This window comes from Cetorhinus maximus, unplaced genomic scaffold (genome assembly GCF_964194155.1).
Source record: "Cetorhinus maximus unplaced genomic scaffold, sCetMax3.hap1.1 HAP1_SCAFFOLD_1223, whole genome shotgun sequence".
In the NCBI taxonomy this organism is placed as follows: Eukaryota; Metazoa; Chordata; class Chondrichthyes; order Lamniformes; family Cetorhinidae; genus Cetorhinus; species Cetorhinus maximus.
In genome coordinates this window covers 35,658-48,711 of record NW_027597165.1, presented here as the reverse complement: position 1 = coordinate 48,711, position 13,054 = coordinate 35,658, and the positions used below count along the sequence as shown (strand labels likewise).

General features: G+C 49.6%; 1 protein-coding gene across 1 annotated transcript in view; it reads left to right on the top strand.

Moving 5' to 3' along the window:
- LOC144675918 (arf-GAP with Rho-GAP domain, ANK repeat and PH domain-containing protein 1-like) overlaps positions 1-13,054 on the top strand; it is a gene marked incomplete at its 3' end in the record, with an annotated part of 87,308 nt that overhangs the window by 45,262 nt on the left and 28,992 nt on the right. The window contains exons 12-15 of the mRNA XM_078536450.1: positions 5,884-6,015; positions 7,268-7,403; positions 9,575-9,677; positions 10,528-10,720. Of these exons, the coding sequence (XP_078392576.1) occupies positions 5,884-6,015; positions 7,268-7,403; positions 9,575-9,677; positions 10,528-10,720 (564 nt within the window). The remainder of the gene's footprint in view (positions 1-5,883; positions 6,016-7,267; positions 7,404-9,574; positions 9,678-10,527; positions 10,721-13,054) is intronic.

Sequence of the window (13,054 nt, the reverse complement as noted above, 5' to 3'; positions counted from 1 at the left end):
CACCAATTCAGCCTCAGCTGGAGTATTGTGTCCAGTCCTGGGCATCCCATTTTAGGAAGGGTGTGAAGGCATTGGAGGAAGTGCAGGAAAGATTCACGAGAATGGTTCCAGGGATGAGGAACTTCAGTTACGGAGATAGATTGGAGAAGTTGGGACTATTTTCCTTGGAGAAGAGAAGGCTGAGAGGAGATATGATAGAGGTACTCAAAATACTCCATCAAAAAGGGAAAGGTCAGGCAAACAAATCCAGAGCTCCCTAGATGAAAAGAGAGAGGGAAATTCTGATCAAGAGGGGTCTGGACAGAGTAGATAGGAAGAAACTGTTTCCATTGGTGGAAGCATCGAGAACCAGAAGGCACAGATTTTTTTATTCTTTCATGGGATGTGGGCGTCTCTGGCTGGGCCAGCATTTATTGCCCATCCCTAGTTGCCCTTGAGAAGGTGGTGGTGAGCTGCCTCCTGGAACCGCTGCAGTCCATGTGGTGTAGGTACACCCACAGTGCTGTTAGGGAGGGAGTTCCAGGATTTTGACTCAGCGACAATGAAGGGACAGTGAGTGATGGTGAGTGACTTGGAGGGGAACTTCCAGGTGGTGATGTTCCCATGTGTCTGCTGCCCTTGTCGTTCTAGATGGTAGTGGTCGTGGGTTTGGAAGGTGCTGTTGAAGGAGCCTTGGTGAATTGTGTGGTGCGAATATTAGTTGCCACTTGTCAGCCCAGCTTGGGTATTGTCCAGGTCTTGCTGCATTTGGACATGGGCTGCTTCAGTATCTGAGGAGTCGCAAATGGTGCTGAACATTGTGCAATCATCAGTGAACATCCGCACTTCTGACCTTATGATGGAAGGAAGGTCATTGATGAAGCAGCTGAAGATGGTTGGGCTGAGGACACTATCCTGAGGAACTCCTGCAGTGATGTCCTGGAGCTGAGATGATTGACCTCCAACAACCACAACCATTTTCCTTTGTGCTAGGTATGACTCCAACCAGTGGAGAGTTTTCCCCCTGATTCCCATTGACTCCAGTTTTGCTAGGGCTCCTTGATGCCAAACTTGGTCAAATGCAGCCTTGATGTCAAGGGCAGTCACTCTCACCTCACCTCGGGAGTTCAGCTCTTTTGTCCATGTTTGAACCAAGGCTGTAATGAGGTCAGGAGCTGAGTGGCCCTGGCAGAACCCAAACTGGGCATCAGTGAGCAGGTTATTGCTAAGCAAGTGCCGCTTGATAGCACTGTTGATGACTCCTTCCATTACTTTACCGATGATCGAGAGTAGACTGATGGGGCGGTAATTGGCCGGGTTGGATTTGTCCTGCTTTTTGTGTACAGGACACACCTGGGCAATTTTCCACATAGCCGGGTAGATGCCAGTGTTGTAGCTGTACTGGAACAGCTTGGCTAGGAGCGTGCCAAGTTCTGGAGCACAAGTCTTCAGTACTATTGCTGGAATATTGTCAGGGACTATAACCTTTGCAATATCCAATGCCTTCAGCCATTTCTTGATATCATGTGGAGTGAATCGAATTGGCTGAAGACTGGCATCTGTGATGCTGGGGACCTCCGGAGGAGGCCGAGATGGATCACCTACTTCTAGCTTCAGCCTTATCTCTTGCACTGATGTGCTGGATTCCCCATCATTGAGGATCAGTGACTTGGTCAGTAGTGGTGCTACCGAGTCACTGTTGGTGATGGACAATGAAGTCCCCCACCTCAAGTACATTTTGTGCCATTGCCACCCTCAGTGCTTCCTCCGAGTGGTGTTCAACATGGAGGAGACCGATTCATCAGCTGAGGGAGGGCGGTATGTGGTAATCAGCAGGAGGTTCCCTTGTCCGTGCTTGACCTGATGCCATGAGACTTCATGGGGTCCGAAGTCGTGATGACAGAGTTGTATACAGCTGGGAGGTAGTTGCCCTGGGAGTCTTCAACATCGACTCTGGACCCCACGATGTCACATGGCATCAGGTCAAACTTGGACAAGGGAACCTCCTGCTGAATACCACAGCTGATGAATCAGTGCTCCTCCATGTTGAACACCACTTGGAGGGAGCACTAAGGGTGGCAAGGGTGCAGAATGGACTCTGGGTGGGGGACTTCAATGTCCATCACCAAGAGTGGCTCGGTAGCACCACTACTGACCAGGCTGGCTGAGTCCTAAAGGACATAGCTGCTAGACTGGGTCTGCGGCAGGTGGTGAGGGAACCAACAAGAGGGAAAATCATACTTGGCCTCATCCTCACCAACCTGCCTGCCGCAGATGCATCTGTCCATGACAATATCAGTAGGAGTGACCACCGCACAGTCCTTGTGGAAACAAAGTCCTGGCTTCACATTGAGGATCCCCTCCATTGTGTTGTGTGGCACTACCTCTGTGCTAAATGGGATAGATTTTGAACAGATCTAGCAACTCAAGACTGGGCATCCATGAGGCGCTGTGGGCCATCAGCAGCAGCAGAATTGTACTCAAACACAACCTGTAACCTCATGGCCCAGCATATACCCCACTCTACCATTACCATCAAGTCAGGGGATCAACCCTGGTTCAATGAAGAGTGCAGGAGGGCATGCCAGGAGCAACACCAGGCATACCTAAAAATGAGGTGTCAACCTGGTGAAGCTATAACACAGGACTACTTGCATGCCAAACAGCATAAGCAGCAAGTGATAGACAGAGCTAAGCGATCCCACAACCAACGGATCAGATCTAAGCTCTGCAGTCCTGCCACATCCAGCCGTGAATGGTGGTGGACAATTAAACAACTCACTGGAGGAGGAGGCTCCACAAATATCCCCATCCTCAATGATGGAGGAGCCCAGCACATCAGTGCAAAAGATAAGGCTGAAGCATTTGCTACAATCTCCAGCCGGGAGTGCTGAATGGATGATCTCTCCCAGAGGTCCCCAGCATCAGATGCCAGTCCTAAGCGAATTCGATTCACTCCACGTGATATCAAGAAATGGCTGAAGGCACTGGATAATGCAAAGGCTATGGGCCCTGACAATATTCCAGCAATAGTACTGAAGACTTGTGCTTCAGAATTTACTGCCCCTAGCCAAGCTGTTCCAGTACAGCTACAACACTGGCATCTACCCAGCTATGTGGAAAATTGCCCAGGTGTGTCCTGTACACAAAAAGCAGGACAAATCCAACCCGGCCAATTACCGCCCCATCAGTTTACTCTCCATCATCAGTAAATAATGAAAAGGGTCATCAACAGTGCTATCAAGCGGTACTTACTTAGCAATAACCTGCTCACTGATGCCCAGTTTGGGTTCTGCCAGGGCCACTCAGCTCCTGACCTCATTACAGCCTTGGTTCAAGCATAGAAAAAAGAGCTGAACTCCCAAGGTGAGGTGAGAGTGGCTGCCCTTGACATCAAGGCTGCATTTGACTGAGTGTAGCATCAAGGAGCCCTAGCAAAACTGGAGTCAATGGGAATCAGGGGGAAAACTCTCTGTTGGTTGGAGTCATACCTAGCACAAAGGAAGATGGTTGTGGTTGTTGGAGGTCAGTCATCTCAGTTCCAGGACATCACTGCAGGAGTTCCTCAGGGTAGTGTCCTCGGCCCAACCATCTTCAGCTGCTTCATCAATGACCTTCCTTCCATCATAAGGTTAGAAGTGGGGATGTTCATTGATGATTGCACAATGTTCGGCACCATTCGCGACTCCTCAGATACTGAAGCAGCCCATGTCCAAATGCAGCAAGATCTGGACAATATCCAGGCTTGGGCACACGTGTGGCGTGAATTTTACTTGCCACTTAAGAGCCAGGCATTGACCATCTCCAACAAGAGAGAATCTAACTATCACACCCTGACACTCAATGGCATTACCATCGCTGAATCTCCCACTATCAACATCCTGGGGGTTACCATTGACCAGAAGCTGAACTGGACTAGCCATATAAATACTGTGGCTACAAGAGCAGGTCAGCGGCTGCAGCGAGTAACTCACCTCCTGACTCCCCAAAGCCTGTCCACCATCTACAAGGCACAAGTCAGGAGTGCGATGGAATACTCCCCACTTGCTTGGATGAGTGCAGCTCCCACAACACTTAAGGATCTTGACACCTTCCAGGACAGCAGCCCAGTTGCTTGGCATCACATCCTCAAACATTCACTCCCTTCACCACCGATGCACAGTAGCAGCAGTGTGTATCATCTATAAACTGCACTGCAGGAATTCACCAAGGCTCCTTGGATAGGACCTTCCAAACTCACGATCTCTACCACCTAGAAGGAGAAAGGCAGCAGATAGATGGGAGCAGCACCAACTGGAAGTTCCCCTCCAAGTCACTCACCATCCTGACTTGGAAATATATCGTCATTTCTTCACTGTCACTGGGTCAAAATCCTGGAACTCCCTTCCTAACAGCACTGTGGGTGTACCTACACCACATGGACTGCAGCGGCTCAAGAAGGCAGCTCACCCCCACCTTCTCAAGGGCAATTAGGGATGGGCAATAAATGCTGGGCCCAGCCAGCGAAGCCCACATCCTGTGAATGAATGAAAAAATCCTCTGCTGGATCTGTCTTCTGAGTGGGACAGGACATACTCAAGGATGGTGATGGTGGTGTCTGGGACATTATCTGTAAGATATGATTCCATGAGGATGATTATGTCAGGCTGTTGCTTGACTGGTCTGTGAGACAGCTCTCCCAATTTTGGCACAAGCCCCCTCATGTTAGTTAGGAGGACTTTGCAGGGTCAACAGGGCTGAAAGTAATTTAAAGGAATTGTCAAATGAAGCAAAAGCGACGTGAGGAACAACTTTTTCACACAGCGAGTGGTTAGGGTCTGGAATGCCTGAGAGTGTGGTGGGTTCAATTGAAGCAAAAGGGAATTTGACTGTTATCTGAAAAGCAAGAACGCAATGTAATGTGATCTCTGTCCCAGAAACAGGTGTGGCTCTTGCTGGGAGGAATTCAGCATTGTGTGTATGCTGGCACACCGAGGTTCATCATGCCCTGGGTCAGGAACAATCACCCAATATTCATCCTAGTTATTCCTTTCCCTGACTTATTAGTGACTCATGGTCCTCCCTCACATATTCTGGTGAAGGAGTTTGCTGTTGCTGTTTATCTACACAAATTGATTTAGTTCCCTCACTGTTTTATAAATTAAAATTAAATCTCTCAAGTTTGCACTTTTTTAAAAATTCAACATTGTTCCTGTGGCATTATTGCTAGTTCAGAGGGCATTTAAGAGTCAACCACATTGCTGTGGGTCTGGAGTCACATGTAGGCCAGACCAGAGATTTCTCTCCCTAAAGGGGCATTAGTGAACCAGATGGATTTTTAACAACAATTGGCTTTAATTCCAGATTTTTATTGAATTCAAATTCCATCATCTGCTGTGGCAGGATTCGAACCCAAGTCCCCAGAGCTTTACCCTTGGTCTCTGGAATACTAGTTCAGTGACATACCACTACTCCATTGCCTCTCCCTAATTAACTTCTCTAAAGTTTAGAGCTATATCCTCACAGTACCATACAATGGATAGTTGGTGACTAATCATGGTGATCAGTCTCCGGCATCTGACTTTCTGGTCAGACCTTGAACTGAGGCGCCTTCTGCCCTCTCGGGTGGATGGGAATAAACCCCTGGCTGCTATTTCCAAAAAACATTAGGGCCTTTTTCCCACACCCCATGCATGACCCCCCCTCCCCCCACCCACCCACACCCCCATCCTGTGCACTGGTCAATATTTATCCCTTGACCAACATCGCTACAACAGATTATCTGGTCATTTTCACGTTGCTGTTGATGGGATCTTGCTTTGCACAAATTGGCTGCTGTGTTTCCTGCTTTACGGCAGTGACTGCAAAGCACTTTGGGATGTTTTGATATTAATGTGAGTTCTTTCTCTGTTTGTTACACTGCAGAGACTCCACGTTTGGATCTAGGTTATTCTGACAAGCAGTATTATGTAGCCCCTCAGTCCATCACTCACAATGGCTTCCTCTACAAGACAGCGTCCATCAGCAAACCAATCACTGACAAGAAGCCCAAAGAAGGTAAGGCTTCTGATTGGCCATGAGATTCGTTCATTAGTGGGGGTCCCTGATGGAGAGACTCCCTCTTTAACAGGGGTCCCTGATGGAGAGACTCTCTCTTTAACAGGGGTCCCTGATAGAGAGACTCCCTCTTTAACAGGGGTCCCTGATGGTGTGACTCCCCCTTTAATGGGGTCCCTGCTGGTGAGACTCCCTCTTTAACAGGGGTCCCTGATGGAGAGACTCCCTCTTTAACAGGGATCTCTGATAGGGGGACTCCCTCTTTAACAGGGGTCCTTGATGGAGAGACTCCCTCTTTAACAGGGGTCCCTGATGGAGAGACTCCCTCTTTAACAGGGGTCCCTGATGGAGAGACTCCCTCTTTAACAGGGGTCCCTGATGGAGAGACTCCCTCTTTAACAGGGGTCCCTGATGGAGAGACTCCCTCTTTAACAGGGATCTCTGATAGGGGGACTCCCTCTTTAACAGGGATCTCTGATAGGGGGACTCCCTCTTTAACAGGGGTCCCTGATGGAGAGACTCCCTCTTTAACAGGGGTCCCTGATGGAGAGACTCCCTCTTTAACAGGGGTCCTTGATGGAGAGACTCCCTCTTTAACAGGGATCTCTGATAGGGGGACTCCCTCTTTAACAGGGGTCCCTGATGGAGAGACTCCCTCTTTAACAGGGGTCCTTGATGGAGAGACTCCCTCTTTAACAGGGATCTCTGATAGGGAGACTCCCTCTTTAACAGGGGTCCCTGATGGAGAGACTCCCTCTTTAACAGGGGTCCCTGATGGGGAGACTCCCTCTTTAACAGGGGTCCCTGATGGAGAGACTCCCTCTTTAACAGGGGTCCCTGATGGAGAGACTCCCTCTTTAACAGGGGTCCCTGATGGAGAGACTCCCTCTTTAACAGGGGTCCCTGATGGAGAGACTCCCTCTTTAACAGGGGTCCCTGATGGAGAGACTCCCTCTTTAACAGGGGTCCCTGATGGAGAGACTACCTCTTTAACAGGAGTCCCTGATGGAGAGACTCCCTCTTTAACAGGGGTCCCTGATGGAGAGACTACCTCTTTAACAGGAGTCCCTGATGGAGAGACTCCCTCTTTAAAAGGGGTCCCTGATGGAGAGACTCCCTCCTGGAAATGGGTTGGGATGCTGCGGCTTCCTCCTTGAACGAGATCACTTTGTATGGAGGCCCCAATGTCGATGTTCATATTACAATTCCCCGGCCATGCAGCTGAACCTATCTTCCATTGTTGTTCCGATAGAGTTCAGCAAGCGCTGGTGTGTCTTGGATAACGGTGTCCTCAGTTACTACGAAAGCGACAGGAACTCAACGCCCAATGGAACCATCGGGATGGGTGAAGTTGTGTGTCTTGGCATCAACAGTCCGGCGGCACATGGGTAGGTGGTGAGCAGGCTGACCGTTCTGTGGGCGAGTCCACGGTTCTCCCACTTTTGAGAAGCTTTGACCAGTCTTCAGATGGCACGTGATTTCCATTGGGCATGGCTGAAAGAGGAGACATGTTGAAGCTTTTTGTCTTGCACTTATCAGGACACTTCACAAGAATACCAGTACAAGGGGAAAACAACAATTTATACTGTATGAGAAAAGAGCGCTGATTGCGCTGGCAAGTGGTTTCTGATTGGTAGAGGTGTGTTGCCATGGAGAATGCAGCAGTGATGGTGACTGACAGTTAACTGCCAAGTATTGCTTGAAATTTAAACCAGGCAGCTTGGCCCTGATTGGTGAAGGCGTTGCCCTGAGGAATGAGTCAGCGAATGGCTGTCACTTATTTTGTTCAGCTGAAACAGGCGCAATGTGTGTATATGCTCTTTCTGTCTGCAAAGAACAGGGCTCCGTGTATTAATATATGTAGCTTCCAGCACAGGCAAATGTGCCACACTGCAATCCCAACTGACAATCTTAAATTGGATGTCAGTGTAATTCTTTGCACACTGAGGATTATTGAGCATATGTTGTCCAATCTGGAATCACATCTAATGTTGGACACTGTTTTGGGTTTTGCAAACACAGGCTGTATAGGCACGGCCTGTACCCTGCCCTGTACCCAGCGAACATTGGCTGGGACATGCTGCTTGATATGGTCTGCCAGTCTTTTGGGATATATGATTGCAGTCTTGGGTCAAGTTGCCTGGTTTAAATTTCTTTTAAGTGCTTGGCAGTTAACTGTCAGTCACCATGACGGGCGCATTCTCCATGGCAATGTCTCCACCAATCAGAGTCTGCTTGCCAGCCAATGAGCACTCTGTTCTCATGCAGTATAATTGGTTGTTTTCCCCTTGTATTGATATTCTTGTGAAGTGTCCTGATGAGTGCAAGACGAAAAGCCTCGACATGTCTCTTTTTTCAACAATAATCAAGTTCCATTCTACCAAACGACTATTTACATTGAGCTCCACACTCTGTAGCACACTGTAACCTCTCCAGTGCAGATTCCTAGGGACCAAATCATGTCTGGATTTTGTGATTTTGTGGGTTTTTTAAAAATGATTTCACAGGGTTTGGGCATTCCTGGCCAGTTATAGAATGATGTTAGAATGTCTAACTACAAGCGTGTGAAGTGGAAACATCGTAGATATAAATATTAATCTGCAAAGTAAAACCGCGATGAAACATTATAAAGCAGTGCTAAAAATTGTTTTACTTAACCAAATGCTGTCTTCCATGATTGCGCTGCCAAAGCACCATACTAAAATGATATCGCTGCAAAGAGCGACATTTTGTCGAAGCTTTTTGTCTTGCACTCATCAGGACAAAAGCAAGAATGCCAAATTTCAAACAATCACAACAAGTTAGAAAGGGGCGGTGAATGATTGGCAAGTAGAATCTGGCAGAGTTATTGCCATGGAGAAAGCAATGGTGAACTCTGTGCCCCCCCCCAAGCTCCCGGGCAATACAAAAAAGGTGCAAGGCTTGAACATATTCCTTTTGTTTGCAGAGAACCTTCTAGCAAGTGTAAATGAGTCACGTTATGAGCTTGACTGATTATCTTAAATGGGTTGTTCATGTAGCGATTAACGAACTCAGGGTTGTTCAACAAGTGCTGTCCAATCGCGGAATCACATCTGACAGTAGATGTTTTGTTTGGGTTTTACCAGGGCAGGCTGGATGAGTGCGGTCTGTACCCTGCCTGTTATGAACAGCTGAAGGAACATGCTGTTTGATTTGATCAGCCGATCGTTGGCAAGTGCAGCCTACATGCCTGGCATCACCCTGGCACTGAAATTCATGCGCAGGATGATGTCCAGTTGTGTGATAGGCAGAACTAAAATGATACCGATGATGTCGAGGGTCAGATCAAAAGGTTTGCAGACGACTGGTGAATTTGAAGGATGGATTTTCAGGCTGGAGAGTTTACTGTGTATAACAAGGGTGTTCATCGATCAGAGTAAATCAGGAGTATTAACAAGAGGGTTACACTGTGAATTGTTACTAACTTAAGGGTGTTTCCTTGCTGAGGCAGTTAGCCTTCAGTTTAATACCTGTCATCATTCAGCCAGCTGGAAAAACTTTGAGAGACACTGATGTGAATTTTCTTTGTTACCTTTAGGTTCGAACACACGTTTGAGGTGTTCACTGATTCCGAGCGTCTGTTTATGTTTGGGACAGACAGCGCACAGTCCAATAAAGAGTGGATCAAATCCATCGCCAAGGTAATGCCCTGAATATCATTGCTGCACTGAAAAAGAAGAAGAAAGATTTGCATTTTTATAACGCCTTTCACTAACTCAGAATGCCCCAATACGCCTTCCGGGCAATGAAGTACTTTCTGCAGTATAGTCACCGTGGCCATGTAGGAAAAGCAGCAGCCAATTTGCGCACAGCAAGCTCCCACAAACAGCGATGGGATAATGACCCGGATAATCTTTTTTTTTGTGATGTTGGAGGAGGGATAAATGTCGGCGAGGGCACTGGAGGGAAGTCCCCCTGCTGCTCTCCGGAACAGTGTCACGGGATCTTTAACGTCCACCTGAGAGGGCAGACAGGGCCTTGGTTTAACGGCCGGATGGGAATGCGGCTCCTCCGGCACTGCAGCACTCCCTCAGGACTGCACTGGGGTATCGGCCTAGATAGACAGGCATAAACACACACACATGCGCACACACACACACATGCAGACTCGCGCACACACCCCACCCACGGACAAGTGCATGCGCGCACACACGCACACACACGCACACACACGCACACACACGCACACACACGTACACACACGCACACACATGTACACGTGCATGTATGCACACGTACGCACATTCATACATAGACACAGGCAGTCGGACACACACAGACTTACACACACACCCACTCACAGGTACACATACTTTACAGCAGGGGCGAGTGAACAGAGATCAGCAGCAGGATCTTTATCTGATTTTCCATTCCCCCCACCCCCCACTCCCCTCTCAGCCCCAGGCGCATGTGGACCCTTTGTAGCCATGTTGTCCCCTGTTGCCATGGCTCCTGGATGCTCTAACCGTGGAGGTCTCTTCCCCTCTGCAGTCCTTCCTCCCAGCCGGGATCGACCTGATGAATCACGAGTTTGAGCGAATTGGACGCCTGCAGTACAAGGATGGATTGAACCTGGAGCAGACTAAGCTGGGCTGGTTTGCGCTGGTGAGCTCCACACTTTTCGCCTGGTTCCAGGATTCGGACAAGGAGGAGGCCATCAACCTCCGGAAGCTGCAAGAGTTGTGTAAGGGAGGGTCTTCCTAATTCACCATGTGGTCACCCCATCACCCCACCTCCCCTTAACCCCATTCCCCCATTACCCCCAACCTCCATCACCCCAACCCTGCCTTCACCCCACCCCCCTTCACCCCACTCCCCCCTCACCCCACCCCCCCTTCACTCCAACCCCCCCTTCACCCCACCCCCCCTTCACTCCAACCCCCCCTCACCCCACCCCCCCTTCACTCCAACCCCCCCTTCACCCCACCCCCCCTTCACCCCACTCCCCCTTCACCCCAACCCCCCTTCACTCCAACCCCCCCTCACCCCACCCCCCCTTCACTCCAACCCCCCTTCACCCCACCCCCCTTCACCCCACTCCCCCTTCACCCCAACCCCCCTTCACTCCAACCCCCCCTCACCCCACCCCCCCTTCACCCCACCCTCCCTTCACCCCACCCCCCCTTAACCCCACCCACCCTTCACCCCACCCCCTTCACCCCACCCCCCCTTCACCCCACCCCCCCTTCACCCCACCCCCCCTTCACCCCACCCCCCTTCACCCCACCCCCCCTTCACCCCACCCCTCCTTACCCCCACCCCCTTCACCCCAACCCCCTTCGTCCCATCCCCCCTTCACCCCACCCCCCCTTCACCCCACCCCCCCTTCACCCCACCCCCCCTTCACCCCACCCCCCCTTCACCCCACCCCCCCTTCACCCCACCCCCCCTTCACCCCACCCCCCTTCACCCCACCCCTCCTTACCCCCACCCCCTTCACCCCAACCCCCTTCATCCCATCCCCCCTTCACCCCACCCCCCCTTCACCCCACCCCTCCTTACCCCCACCCCCTTCACCCCAACCCCCTTCATCCCATCCCCCCTTCATCCCACCCCCCCTTCACCCCACCCCTCCTTCACCCAACCCCCCCTTCACATCACCCCATCTCCTTCACCCCACCCCCTTCACTCCACCCCCCTTTACCCTTTGCCTTCCTTTGCCTGTGTCTCCTTACCGCTGTCAGTATTGGGGATTCTGCAGAGTCAGAGAAGGAAATTGCATTTCTATAGCGCCTTTTTCAACCTCATGACATCAGAAAGCTCTTTACGGCCAGTGAGGCACTTTTTGGACATGCAAATTAGGAGCTGGGGTCGGCCCCTCGGCCCCTCAGCCCCTCGAGCCTGCTCCGCCATGTAATAAGGTCATGGTTGTTCTGAATGTAACCTCAACCCCACATTCCCGCCTACCCCCCCGATAACCTTTCACCCCCTTGTTAATCAGTAATCTATCTCGCTCTGTCTTAAAAACATTCCAAGACTCTGCTTCCACCGCCTTTTCAGGAAGAGAGCTCCTCTGAGAGAAAAACATTCTCCTCATCTCTGTCTGAAATGGATGACCCCCTTAGTTTTAAGCATTTTTAAGATTATTTTTAAAGTGATGTTACCTTTTGAAGCACAATCACTGTTGTAATGTAGGAAACGTGGCAGCCAATTTGCACACAGCAAGATCCCACAAACAGCAATGTGACACATGATTAGATCATCTGACAGTTCATTCCCCAATCTCTTGCTCTCCTGGGAGAGTTCTATGTGGAATAAAAGGGACAGTAGCAACGTGGATACAAAATTGGCTGAGGGATAGGAAACAGCGAATATTAGTTAATGGGTATTTTTCGGGCTGGAAGAATGTTTGTAGTGAGTTCCCCAGAGGTCAGTATTGGGGCCCTCGTTTTCCCTGATATATATAAATGATCTAGATCTTGGTGTGCAGGGGACAATTTCAAAGTTTGCGGATGACAGAAAACTTGGGAGAATTATAAACTGTGAGGAGGACAGTGTAGAACTTCAAAAGGACATTGACACATTGGTGGAGTGGGCAGATAGGTGGCAGATGAAGTTTAATATGGAGAAGTGTGAGGTGATACACTTTGGTACAAAGAACAGGGAAAGACAGTATAAAATAAAGGATACTATTCTAAAGGGCGTACAGGAGCAGAGAGACCTGGGTGTATATGTACATAAGTCATTAAAGGTGGCAGGACAGGTAGAGAGAGCTGCTTCTAAAGCAGACAGTATTCTAGGCTTCATTAATAGGGGCATAGAGTACAAGAGCAGGGAGGTTATGATGAACTTTTATAAGACACTGGTTAAACCTCAGCTGGAGTATTTTGAACAGTTCTGGGCGCCACAATATAGGAAAGATGTGATCGCATTAGAGAGAGTGCAGAAGAGATTTACGAGAATGGTTTTAGGGATGAGAAACTTCAGTTATGGGGAAAGTTTGGAGAAGTTGGGACTGTTTTCCTTGGAGAGGAGAAGGCTAAGAGGAGACTTCATAGAAGTTTTCGAAATCGTGAGG